This window comes from Carassius auratus, chromosome 44, assembly GCF_003368295.1.
Source record: "Carassius auratus strain Wakin chromosome 44, ASM336829v1, whole genome shotgun sequence".
Lineage (NCBI taxonomy): Eukaryota > Metazoa > Chordata > Actinopteri > Cypriniformes > Cyprinidae > Carassius > Carassius auratus.
The window spans coordinates 10060632-10073770 of NC_039286.1; the positions used below are offsets into that span (position 1 = coordinate 10060632).

The window sequence follows — 13139 nt, forward strand, 5'->3', positions numbered from 1 at the left end:
TTTTTCATATTATTAAACAGAGTATTCACATAAACCAACAGCTCTAAGATCAGTAACCCTTACATATTTCTCAAACATTCATTTATAAATTGCAATGTAACGTTACACAACCACGGTTTCCTGTAATAAAACACTAAGATTTTATCTAGTAGGAACATATTTACACAGGCATAATAAAACGAGTAAAGATAACCGTTTTCCTATTAAACAGAGAAGCAAGTAAAAATGACTCAGGAGCAAAGGTCAGACGTAGGTTACTTACGCAGGTCGGGATTTCTCCAGCTATCCGGGGCTTGGAAACAGATGCGACCTTTCAACAGGTGTGTCCGCAGGTAGGCCTATGTTTGAATCAGTTTGTGTTTCTTTTAAACAACACAAAGCCAAGCGAACCGTTTGGTCTACCGTTAATTTAACAATACATTTTCCATCATTACTGGGATGAAAATAGATGGATGAGATGAAGTGTAATCTGGCTCCGCTCGACTTTGATTCGTATACTGATCCGAATTACATAAACAGTTGCAGTACGATGAGAGGCAAACTCAATAGCGGAGCCCAGAGTGCACTTGTTTTTAGAAAACGGTAACAATTCATAACAAATATTAATATGTGTTTATTTTATTATATTGTCATTAAACATTTTATTAATCAAATTATCTCTGATTCATCCTTCCGCTGTTCAATATAGTCCCTTTAGCGTGCGGTCTGATTCTGATTGATTAATGGCGGCATACCACGGTCAAATATTTCTGAATAATGTTGCCACTGAAAACACTGTAAAACTGACCATCCACTGTGTTCTTTATTTAATTTAAATTGACGTAAGATTTGACTCCTGGTGCTGAGGAACGAAAAAGATGGCTTACATTTGCAAATATCTAGCCTATAAACATGAATATGGTTTTACTTTGTGACAGCTTATTTTTTGTTGTTGTTTTGTTTTGTTTTTTGTGGGAAAAGTGTCCCAGTTTTCCTCCAGCTCCACTATTTACTATTTGACTATATATATATATATATATATATATATATATATATATATATATATATATATATATATATATATATATATATATGTGTGTGTGTGAGTATATATATACATGTATATGTGTGTGTGTATATATATATATATATATATATATATATATATGTGTGTGTGTGTGTGTGTGTATATACATGTATATGTGTGTATGTATATATATATATATATATATATATATATATATATATATATATATATATATATACACACATATATGTATATTTGTGTGTGTGTGTGTACTTGTTTTTCTATTCTGGTGGGGACTTAAACCTGAATACACACAGACTCATGGGGACTCGTGTCATGGTGGGGACCTAAATTGAGGTCCCCACGGGTAAACAAGCTAATAAATTACACAGAATGAAGTTTCTTGAAAATCTAAAAATGCACAAAGTTTCCTGTGAGGGTTAGGTTTAGGGGTAGGGTTGGTGTAGGGCGATAGAAAATATGGTCTGTACAGTATAAAAACCATTACACCTATGGAGAGTCCCCACAAGGATATGTATGTGTGTATATGAAATCACAATTATAACAATAAAAATTACTTTTTGTCAAAGTTGAGCTTTTTTGTACTTTTTTTTAGTCTTTAAGTCTTTAGAGTTTATAATTTATTTCAATTATCTGATTTTCATATAATTCTACAAACATTAATAAACATTACATTTGTTACAAAATTACCTTTTGTTGACTTTTGTTGAAAGACCGTGAGTGTATACCCCAAAAGAAGACAAAAATGCAAAAATATTTATTTAAGGGTTCAGCTAGCATAGGGGAACACTGATGATTGCTGCTGATTTTTTGGCTTGTTTGTCTCACACTTTACCAGCCTAGAACTTAATATCTATTATTCTGCAGGAGCGTAAGGGAGATGCAGGTGTTAATGCATTATAGGGGTTCCTATTTGACAGCTGTCATTTGTGTGATCCTATTCTGCATGCTCCTGGTGTTCCAAACACCTGTGGATGAGGTCTCAGAAGGCATGTGTGCATGTAAAGACTGTGTCAGACAGCAGACCCACAGTGTTTGGTTCAATGAGCTCTATGACCTCTCTGTTCAACCACTGCTCACCCAGAAAAATTATGTCCTCAGTGAAGATATCTTCAAGTTTTGGAAGGTACTGATCCTGAAAACAACATTGATTCTTTTCCAAAAACTAGTAAGATGCTATGTAGGCAGCATTTTAAGACATCACAGGTGTGCTCCTGATACCATTTTTTGCTCGCATTCTCACATTAGATATGTTCTTCGTGGAGAAGGCAATTGTGACTGGCATTATGATGAGCTCAGTGAAAGAAATCCATCCAAGATGGTGGACTAAACTGTATCAATAACTGATAAATTGATCTTTTAATGATAAATGTTTTACCTGATAAATGTTACATGTGTGCTATGTATTTAAAGTTTGAGAATTGTGTCATCAGCTTGCCGACTTGTTTACAGATGATTTTACTGAAATCCAATTTCTAAGTTGCGTTTCTCTGCTGTACAGGTCACTGGATTTTGGAACAGAATTCAATGCAAGAATTCAATTTGTTTTCTATGAATTAAAAAAAGACCAAAACCTCTTCAATGGAGTCTCTTTTTACATGACGTTCCAGGGTCTTCAGAAAAATAAGAGAGAAGGCAACTACACTGCAGTGGTGGAGAAGTTGTTTTCTCTATTTCCAGATAAAACCCAATACTCAGATGCTAGTCCAAAGCGCTGCAGGACCTGTGCTGTGATCGGAAACTCAGGAAACCTTAAAGGATCCCATTATGGACATCTCATAGATCTTCACGACTTTGTCATTAGGTAAAGAATGAGATATTACACAACTTGGCTGACTTGTTAGAATTCTCACCTCTTGATTTCCAAGACATGACAGTACTTGAGCAAGTGTCACTTAGAAGACTTGTTTAGTCAGTGACTTACAAATATTGTCAACCTTGCAGTATGCAATCATTCTTTCTTATGCTAAAAAAAAAGAGCAGCATTTAACATTTGGTTAAAAATATAGTAATTTTATGTTCTGCATATACGTATATTCTGGGGCCCATTCTTTTTTAGGTTGCTAACTCGTTAGCTGGATTTGATTGTTGACGATTTGGCATGATCTTGGATTATTTGGTTCTTTTGAAGCTCATCCTGGACTTGCTGACATAGCATCAGGTCTGTAAGCTTAAACCTGCTCGGGAGGATTGGAGGATATCAGGATTAGATTGCATCTTTTTAAATCAAAGTGGTATTTAAAATCTTTCCCAGGCACTGGTACTCTTATTATAAGAGTAACCTACTAATCCGTGAACAATCATTTAAAATAATAATAATAATAAAAAATATTTGAAAAATATAATGTTGTGTAATCATAATACAATATACACCACCAGTTTTACTCATTGAAAGATTTATTTATGATTAAAATAATAGCTTTATAATTGTTCTAGAGTACTTGAGTACTGACAACTATGGAGTGGCTTGATAACTTGATCTTGACCCTTAAGAAACTCTAATTAATGCTGTCACATACTAGTTACAAATACTAGTAATTGTGAATTTAAATAATTGGGAATCATGTAAAAAAAAAAAAAGTTAATTATTTCCTTATAAAGGTCCAAAAATTGTCAAGTTTTTCGTGATATCTTTTAAAAAAATATATGATGTCATAACGTTGCTGTCTTGCCCCCAATCCAATCACTGCATTGCTGATTGTGGTTTGGAGTATTGATACATCTGCCCTTTATGGGGAACACGACAATGTGCAGTAAACTTAGACAAATAAATCTAGATATTTTAATCAAATCCACAAATTCGTTTGAAGAACCAAATTTGCCAGAGATCAGTTATCATGGTTAGAAGATCTGGTATCTTTCTATGATCTGAAAAGTATCAAGCGAGGTACCAAGAATGGGCCCCTGATCTTTCACATGTTTCTTGACCGAGTCATGCTTTGTTAAGCTAGGATAAATATGGGCCCTACAAAAGGTTATGAGAATGATGTGGGTTCTAAGACCACTCACCGGCTTCTATATCCTGAGAGCGCTATGGATGTGGACAACTCCACCTACCTGGTGCTTTCCCCATTCAAGATTCTGGATATGGAGTGGCTCATCAGTGCCTTTACCACTAAGAACATCACACGGTGAGAATGGATGATTGAGCAAGGTTTCTCAAGTGGCTGATCTACACTCTTAAAAAATAAAGGCTCTTTATGGTATTGATGATTCCATTATCAAACTTTACATGGAGCTGTGTTGTTGATTTACTTGTTGTTGGGGATCCCAAAACCCCCCTTTTTAAACCTTTATTTTTACAGGGGATATCGGATGAAATTTTCACCTGTTTAGCTTTTTTTTTTTGCATTTATTTAGGTTTCTTGTGTGTCTGCCAGCATAGAAAAACTGCGAAGGAAACATGCAGCCAGTTTGTAATATGCTGTCTCAGTTTGAAATGGAGGCATCCAGCAAACGGTTTCAAATTACAGCCAGTTTTTAGATAACTAGCTATTTGAATAAGAAAACACCTCCAAGGAATATACAGAGTCCAGGGCAGCAATTTACATGTCTTGTCGACACGCCCCACTGTCAAGTTGATGCAGTCTTCGCAGGAGATCTGTCTCTTAGTCTCTCATCTAGTTGACATGGTCTCAACTAAATAGGAAAAGGATCTGCTCACTGCAGTTGATTTTTATATTATAAGTAATATAAGTATTTTCAAATAATGTGAGTTTTTAGATCGCAGCGAACGTGAAGGAGTACAATGCTATATGAGCTTGCTCAAGTACTGAGGAGCTAAACCATTTAGTAAATACATTTTAAAGTAAATAATTGTATACAATGTTGAATAGGGAGCCAGAGCAGAGTTGACGAACTCTAGCTGCTACATTTTGGACTAGCTGAAGTTTGTTTATTAAGGATGCAGAACAACCACCCAGTAAAGCATTTCAATAATCTAACCTTGAGGTCATGAATGCATAAATTAACATTTCTGTATTTGACATTGGATGTAACTTGAAAAATGCAGTTTTACAAATGCTAGAAACATGTTTTTCAAAGGAAAGATTGCTATCAAATAGCACACTTAGGTTCATAACTTATGATGAAGAATTGATAGAGCAGCCAGTTAGACAGTGCTTTAGGTTACTACAAGTTGAGGTTTTTGGTCCAATAATTATAACCTCATTTTATTTTATTTTTTCTGAATTAAGCAATAGGAAATTAATAGTCATCCAGCTTTGAGAATGAGCAGAAATGTTCCTTAGGGGATCTATAGTGGACTATCTGATGCAATACTGTACCTAATTGCTGCATGGTCAGAATTTGTTCTAACAGTATCCATCTTGGAAGTAAAGAAGTTAGTTTAATTACTGCTGTTTGGAAATGTCTGTAAAGAAAAGTCTTTATTTTTCATAAATTTAGCCACTGTATTGAATAAATGCTTGGGGTTGTGTTTGTTTTCTACGGAGCCCTGCACACGACATGCATGAAAAAATATTAGACTTAATCGTGTGCATGATTTACTTATTTGCTCCCTCAGTGTACTATAACGTGCACACGATTACCATTGCGTTCCCTCAATTTACTATTTTGTTAACTCGATTTATAAATTGTGTGACCAATTTACTAATTTGTTCCCTCAATTTGCTAAATTGTGTGCACGATTTAGCAAATCAAGGGAGCACAATAGTAATCTTGTGCACGTTTTAGTACATTGAGGGAATGCATTAGTAAGTTGTGTGCACAATTTATTTTATTGCATGTCATGTGCGGGGCTCTGTAGTTTTCTTCTAAGACAAAAAAAAAAAAGCAGATCTAGCAGTTTTTAGATTAGATTGGATTAGATTCTACTTTTATTGTCAATATGCAGAGTAAAAGTACAGAGCTAATGAAATGCAGTTAGGATCTAACCAAAAGTGCACAAAATGTAAATGTATGTTCAGAATATAAATAGCAATGCAATGTAGGATTATATGTACATTGTGAACAGCAGCAACGTAAGAACGGTGGTAATAAATAGAGTAAGTTCAGTGTACAGTGGTATTGTTAATATATTCTATGCACAATATCAGTAGTGCAATAATATTTTCATATAAAGTTTACTGTGCTTTAGATGGGGGGGGGGGGGTGCAAAACTTCTAGTTCGCCTGAAATCCACAATGATCTTCTTAGTCTACTGTTTCAGACCTACCACTGTGGTCTTATCTGCGAATTTGATTATGGCGTTGGAGCCATAAACAGGAAACACAGTCATGGTTGAATAAGGAGTACAGAAGAGGGCTCAGTACACAGCCCTGTGGAACAGGGTGATGATGGAGGAGGAGGAGAAGTTATTTAACTTAACAGACTGAGGTCTGTTCGTCAGAAAATCTAGAATCCAGTGGCAGAGAGATTTGCTTATTCCAGGCTGACAGAGCTTGGAGATCATCTTGGAGGGGATTACATAGTTAAATGCAGAACTGTAATCAATGAACCGCATTCTCACGTGTGTATTTTACTGTCCAGGTGGGTGAGGGTAGAGTGAAGTGTCGTAGAGATGGCGTCCTCTGTTGACCTATTGTGGCGATAGGCAAATTGGAATAGGTCTAGTGTAGCAGGGAGACAGGATTTCAAATGGGGTACAACCAGCCTCTGAAAAGCACTTGGCTATGATGGGAGTGAGTGCGACAGGACGAACGTCATTAAGGGCCAAGGTATTGGAGTGCTTTGGTAATGGCACGATGGTGGAGGGTTTGAAATTAGTGGGGACCAGGGACAGATTAAAAATGTCTGTGAAGACCTCAGCCAGCTGCTCCACACAGGCTTTAAGCACACAACCAGGTATTCGGTCAGGGACAGCTGCCTTCCATGCATTCACCTTACACCGAGTGGAGTAAACATCTGAGGTGAGAGGCAGTACATTGGGTGGAAGCTCAGCTTTGAGGGAGACCTCCTTATTATTTTGGTCAAAACGAGCAATAAAGTGATGGAGCTCGTCAGTGAGGGAGGCAGAGCTGAGGGGAGACATGGTGCTGGGTGGTTTGTAGTCTGTGATAGTTTGTATGCCTTGCCACATACGCCAGGGATCCTCTGTTTATGTGTGAGTTTGGCCTGGCAGATACCCTTCCTCAGGTTGGCTCTGGATGAGCTGTTAGCCTCCCGGTCTCATACACGATACGCGATACTAGATAATGATATTGGATCATTCTGCATCACTCTGCTGCAGAATTTCAATGCCATTAACATCAATTCCATGTAACCGTATTGTCTGAAGTATGACACTGAGTAAGGTCCTGACACATTTTGTCTGACCCTTAGAGAGTGCAAAATGTATATAACACTAATCCCAATGCCTAATATTCATTAAGTCAAGATTAATCAGATGTTTATCTGAATTATATAAGTTTTTTTTATTTGTTAAACAATTCAGTTGTTACCCTTAAATTGTTTTTGATTTTTTTTTTTTTGCTAGTTTGGGGAAAACACACAGTCTCTATATTATGATATGTATGTGAAAGAGTACATGTGCTGAGAAATACCTGACTTCTGTGACTTGAGGCGGATAGCCGACAGTTGGTTTAGCCAGTTTGTCTGCCTCCTGACGTGAGCCCCAATTAGTCAAATACAAACGAGAAGACTATGTGCCGTAAGTGTTGTAGAAAACAAGTCGTTATTTTTGCTATTGTTATGCTGCTATTAAATTTAACATTTGGGTTGGTGATAAGGTTAAAATTGTTGTTCCAGGACATCAAAAGATGACCAAAAAATTCATCCTCTTGTGGAGATCATATCTTAATTGGGTGGTGGCTTATTATTCATGTATCTCTTAATTTTGCTCTTTTCTTGTCTTTTATAGCACTTACAAAAGAGTAAGGACAAGCATAAAAGCCAACACACATAAGGTAAGTGAGAATTTAACATTTTTAGCATGTGTACATGAAGGCCTTGGATTACCAGTGTCATTCATGCAACACATAACTTACATGCAAAATCCTGCCAAATGCCCTTGTTAAAAAAAATCCCTAATCAGCACTGTCATCTTGCACAACATACACCTGGAGCTTGTTAAAGATGGGTGTTTTTGGAATCTGTGGGAGTGTTATTGAACTATTTCACATTTTTGCAAAACATTCTTTTAGACAGAACCAATTTTGTGCTTTATGAGAACTGTTGATTTTCAGGGCATTTCACAAGTGCCAGTATCCTATAAACTCTACTGTACATGTTTAGAGTTTTTACATTATAAAAAGAAAAAAAGAAAAAAAAACTACTTTAATGAATAGATAATTAAAATGCATTTAAGAAAAAAACTTTAGTAGTAGTTTTATTACTTTGAGCACAAGGATTGTAAAGTCAACTTATTTACACATCATAAAAATAATTGGTTATGGTTGATTCATAGAAACAAATTATCATTCAGTGATATAAAAACACGCTCTGGTCTTTTTAAGAAATGGAGCATACAAATTTACATTGACCTTACAAAAAGGTGAAAGATTTTGCATAATAAAAAAACTTATTGAATTAAAATTTTATGGGTTATGCAAAATGGCAATGTATTTCTGTATATAAATGTACATTCTCCCATACATATGCAACGTTTAGTGCAAAATGAAAATTCCATTATATAATTTACATTTGCCATTTCCTGCACTAGTTGCAAAATTACAATTCAAACTTTGCCCGAATTCATTTAATATTTTTAACATGTCCAAGTAAAAACTGTTGCACATGTAGTTTAAGTCGATGTGGATTTGAAAATGCATTCCAAGCCGTCAACTTGTCAATCATTATATAAAGACAGGGCTCAACAAAAACATTCAACATTCACCAATCCTGGTTTTTAAGTACCATGAAAGTGGCTTGTGTTTTAGTGGAGTACATTGCCATAGTAAATTACACTGCACAGCAGGTGCTCCAGGGCAGGTTATGATCTTGGGTGGAAGATCTGATCAGGTGTGAGCAAAGTGACACATGTTTGACACACAAAAATGTCACTCCCCCAGTTTCTCTTCACCTAAATTCAAGGTCACGATATAAAAATGAACAAGAAAATTGTTTGGCTTTAATAATAATGACTTAGAATGATTATATATGATATCTATAATTATTTTGATTTATATTAATCCATAACTCACAAGCAATTATAGTTTAACAATTATTATAAAGGTTATTTACAGGTCATATGTAATTATAAATAAGCTGTAGAATCAAGAGACTTTATGACTTTAAAGACTTTAAAAATACTACGTGTGATTTTAAATATTCAAGTCTCTATTGCTATTATCAACTATTTAAACTAACTTCACAAGTCTCACTTGCATTGACAGCAACATAATTCATTTTATTTGACCTCTTTCATGGACAAGTACATTCTTGTGTTTAAATTCCTCATTCTTCAATCTCTTAGCCTTTAGCGAAAGAGTTTTGAATCTCGCTGGGTCTCTCGCAAAAAGTAAATCACATCTGTTTTGCAAGACGTGTGTTTGGTTGTTCACCACTGATGTCACAGATTCATATGCAAGCACCCCACAAACTCGGGATCAAATCCAGAGTTGACAAAGAAGGCTGATGTTCAGCATCATGGTACAAACAAAGTCGGATTGGAGTGGTTTGGTTTTGTCATCTCAAAACTATTACTGTAACTCTGAATTTGTTCAACTACCATAATGTTACAGGCTCCAGACCTTTAAACCTGGTAACAAATGTGCTCCAAACAATACAATAACACCCCATGGAGAGCCTATTATAGTGTAACCTCATGATGACCTGATAGGACATCTCCCATGGAAAGCCAATGATACATTGACCTGATGCTGACAAACAGAAAGTGAAAATGTCGCAATCGTGTTGTTTTCTTCATGTTTTATCAGTAAAATGGTTTCTTTTTATTCAGCTCAGCTTATAGCTGGATGATTTTGTCCATATAAGGGATTTCCAGAATATCATAATTATTACTTCTGGTCCATTTTGAGCTTTCTGTGCGAGAGAGAAATAATAATAAACAAAAACTATATTAATAATGCAGTACTGACTGACATATAATTTAGTATAGAAACTATAAAATATATTTCCTGCCTTATTTTGTGATAAAGTTGGGAAAAAGGTGTTCGTAGTAGCCTTTAAAAAACAATCATAAAAAATAATGTTACTTCCACAGGTTACACACAGCAATATAAACAACAGCTGTGCAAGCTCTCTTCACGTTGTTCTAAAGTAATACTAATAATAATAACTGTAATTAATAATAATAATAATAATAATAAAAATAATAATAATTAATCATATGAGCATGTAAGCACACCACTCCGCTGAGAACTGTACCCGCTGTCGTTATTATCTGGTAGTGCGGTAAATTACTAAAGATGTCTTAAGTAATTTAGGCTAAATTATTATTCATTACGGTTACTAATATTTAGATAGGGTAGGAAGTGTCTTGCTTCAGAAACCTCCTTTAGTCATTGTACATAATGGTGATTATTAATGTGTGTTGTTATCATAGGTGATGATTCTACATCCAGCTTTCATCAAGTATGTCCATGAGACTTGGTTGCTGAAACGTGCCAAATATCCATCCACTGGCTTCCTCGCTATTATATTTGCCCTGCACGTCTGTGATCAGGTAAATCCCGCTCCCCTCCATTCTCGTTTGTATTTCCATATTATTGTATAGAAATGTTTCCTTCTTTTTTTGTCCAGGTTTCCACGTTTGGGTTTGGTGCAGACCAATATGGAAATTGGTACCACTACTTTGAGAAAACCTCACATAAAATTCGTACTGGTGCTCATAGTGGCAGCTTTGAATTCGACACCATGATGCAACTGTACTTGGAAAACAAAATTCAGGTGTACAGAGGGAGATAACTAACGGTATTGACATTAGTCAGGCAAGGCTTTAGTTCATTTAAAAAAAAAAAAAAAAAAAAACTTGTTCCATCATCTTAATCAAACAATGCATTTCCTCCATTTTTTTTTTACTGTCTATGAAACTTTTAAAGAAATTGTTTACCAAAGCATGAAAATCTTTCATGATTTACTCATCCTCATCTTGTTTTAAACATGTAAGAATTTCTCTTTTCTGTTTAAAAAAAAAAATTGTGTTATATTTAAAATAAAAGATTCTGTGAAAAAACAGTCTCTAAAGTCTGATGTGTAGGTGAAGAAGTCTCTGTGCTGAGAAATACCTGACTTCTGTGACTTGAGGCGGATAGCAGACGGTCGGTTTAGCCAGTTTGTCTGCGTCCTGACGTGGGCCCCAGTTAGTCAAGTACAAACTAGAAGACTATGAGCTGTACGTATTATCAGTGGTGGACAGTAACGGAGTAGCTTTACTTCGTTACTGTACTTAAGTACATTTTTCAAGTATCTGTACTTTACTGGAGAAGTTTTATTTTGAGTAACTTTTACTTCACTACATTCCAAAGCATAAGATCGTACTTTTAACTTCACTACATTTCATAAAACATATCGATACTCCCTATAACATATCACGTGCTCCAACACGCAGAAGCGGTGTCTGATTCATCATGACTTTCAGTCTTTTCAAAATAAACTTTAATCGGATCGCGAATAGCACCAAACGATTCGTTTACGAATTAGAATGATCCGATTGCAGCTGTTCTGGAGTCGACCACTCACTGATTCAAATGAATCGTTTAGTGCGAGTCTCCAGAAGTAAGAACCGGCAGATCTTGTAAGCGTGCGTGCGTCTGATGTTGCTAAAATTAAGTTATTAATGTCGAAATTTAGGATTGATTATTGTAACTGAAAATCATATTTAGGTCAAAATTGTCAGTTGTTTGGGAACTAAATCCGCTGTAAAGAGTGATCTGTTTAAGCCCACTGAAATGCTCCAGTGCAAACGATGCAGACACATCAATCAGCATCTCTGTGTTTTAGGTTAAAAAATAAAATAACCTTAAACTAACAAAGATTAAATAAAATAACTCATGCATGTCCAAATTCCCCGCTACTGTAATATTAACAGTTTTATTAAAATGCTACCATGACGTCTGTTTTTATATTGTGTATCAACAGTAACGTTATACGTATATTGTTTGGATTAACTAGACGAGTAACGTTAGACAGACATGAATGTTTATTCATAAACGTACTGAAAATAAGTAAATATTGTAGCTGATGCTAAATGTCTAGCTAACAAGCTTGCTGGTGCTAACTTGAGGTAATTTTTATGAATAATGTCCAAATATTTTTATTCAACCACCTATATATATGTATATAGATTACATCTAGGGACAAAAGAAAGGATGTGATGTTCAGAACATGGTAACTACAGTAATCATCAAAGAGGGGAAGAGATGCACCCCGTTTGGCCAGGGGTGTTTTTACACCACAGACAAGGTTTGAGAAGGAAAAAATCATGAAAATATAATTATATTTTCCTTAAAATGTTCTTCCTAACTTCAGGCCTTATTATCATGTCATATATAACTGTGATGTTCTGTAAAACCACAAACTTTAAAACACTTTAAAACACAAGTCCATATCAGCAACAAAAATATATCTTATATATATATATATATATAAAAGTGCTAATATAAAATTAAATTAGCCTATATAAAATTGCAGACATCTATCATTCAGTACTTTTTTACTTAAGCACATAAAAAATTGAGTACTTTTGTTCTTTTACTTGAGTAAAATTGAAAAAGGAGTACTTTTACTTTTACTGGAGTAATATTTTATTATACGTATCTGTACTTTTACTCAAGTTTATTTATTTAATTTTAACTTTTTATCCTGAATCCTGAAAAAAGTATCACAGATTCCAAAATAATATTTGGTAGCACAACTATTAATAGTTCTAATAATAAATCATCATATTTTCATGATTTCTAAAGATCATGTGACACTGATGACTGGAGGAATGATGCTGAAAATACAGCAAATAGATTATATTTTAAAGGATATTAAAATAGAAACCATTATTTTATATATTTTATTTTGATAATTTAGAATTATTACTGAAATACAACCTTTTTTTGTTTCAAACAGTTAATTGAACAATAATAAATGAAGTACCTGAAGCTGATAATGAAGTAAATGTATAATAATTAGCAAAGATGATTAATTTAGCGCTGTAAATGCGCGTGTGAGGGGCGAAGACGCGCCGCGGAGCGTCAGACGC

At 34.9% G+C, this 13139-nt stretch overlaps 1 protein-coding gene across 2 annotated transcripts; it reads left to right on the forward strand.

The window, feature by feature from the left end:
• The first annotated feature begins 163 nt into the window (after positions 1 to 163).
• LOC113061999 (CMP-N-acetylneuraminate-beta-galactosamide-alpha-2,3-sialyltransferase 1-like) lies at positions 164 to 11067 on the forward strand. Of its 2 annotated transcripts, XM_026231497.1 has the most exons (7): positions 171 to 332; positions 1895 to 2153; positions 2638 to 2831; positions 3979 to 4158; positions 7848 to 7893; positions 10494 to 10613; positions 10691 to 11067. In XM_026231497.1, exons 1-7 carry the CDS (start codon positions 226 to 228, stop codon positions 10853 to 10855), a joined length of 1071 nt encoding a protein of 356 aa, XP_026087282.1. In that variant the 5' UTR covers positions 171 to 225; the 3' UTR covers positions 10856 to 11067. The 2 variants fall into 2 exon arrangements, with proteins under 2 accessions (XP_026087283.1, XP_026087282.1); XM_026231498.1 differs by lacking the exon at positions 3979 to 4158 and having other exon boundaries at positions 164 to 332.
• Positions 11068 to 13139: the final 2072 nt, after the last annotated feature.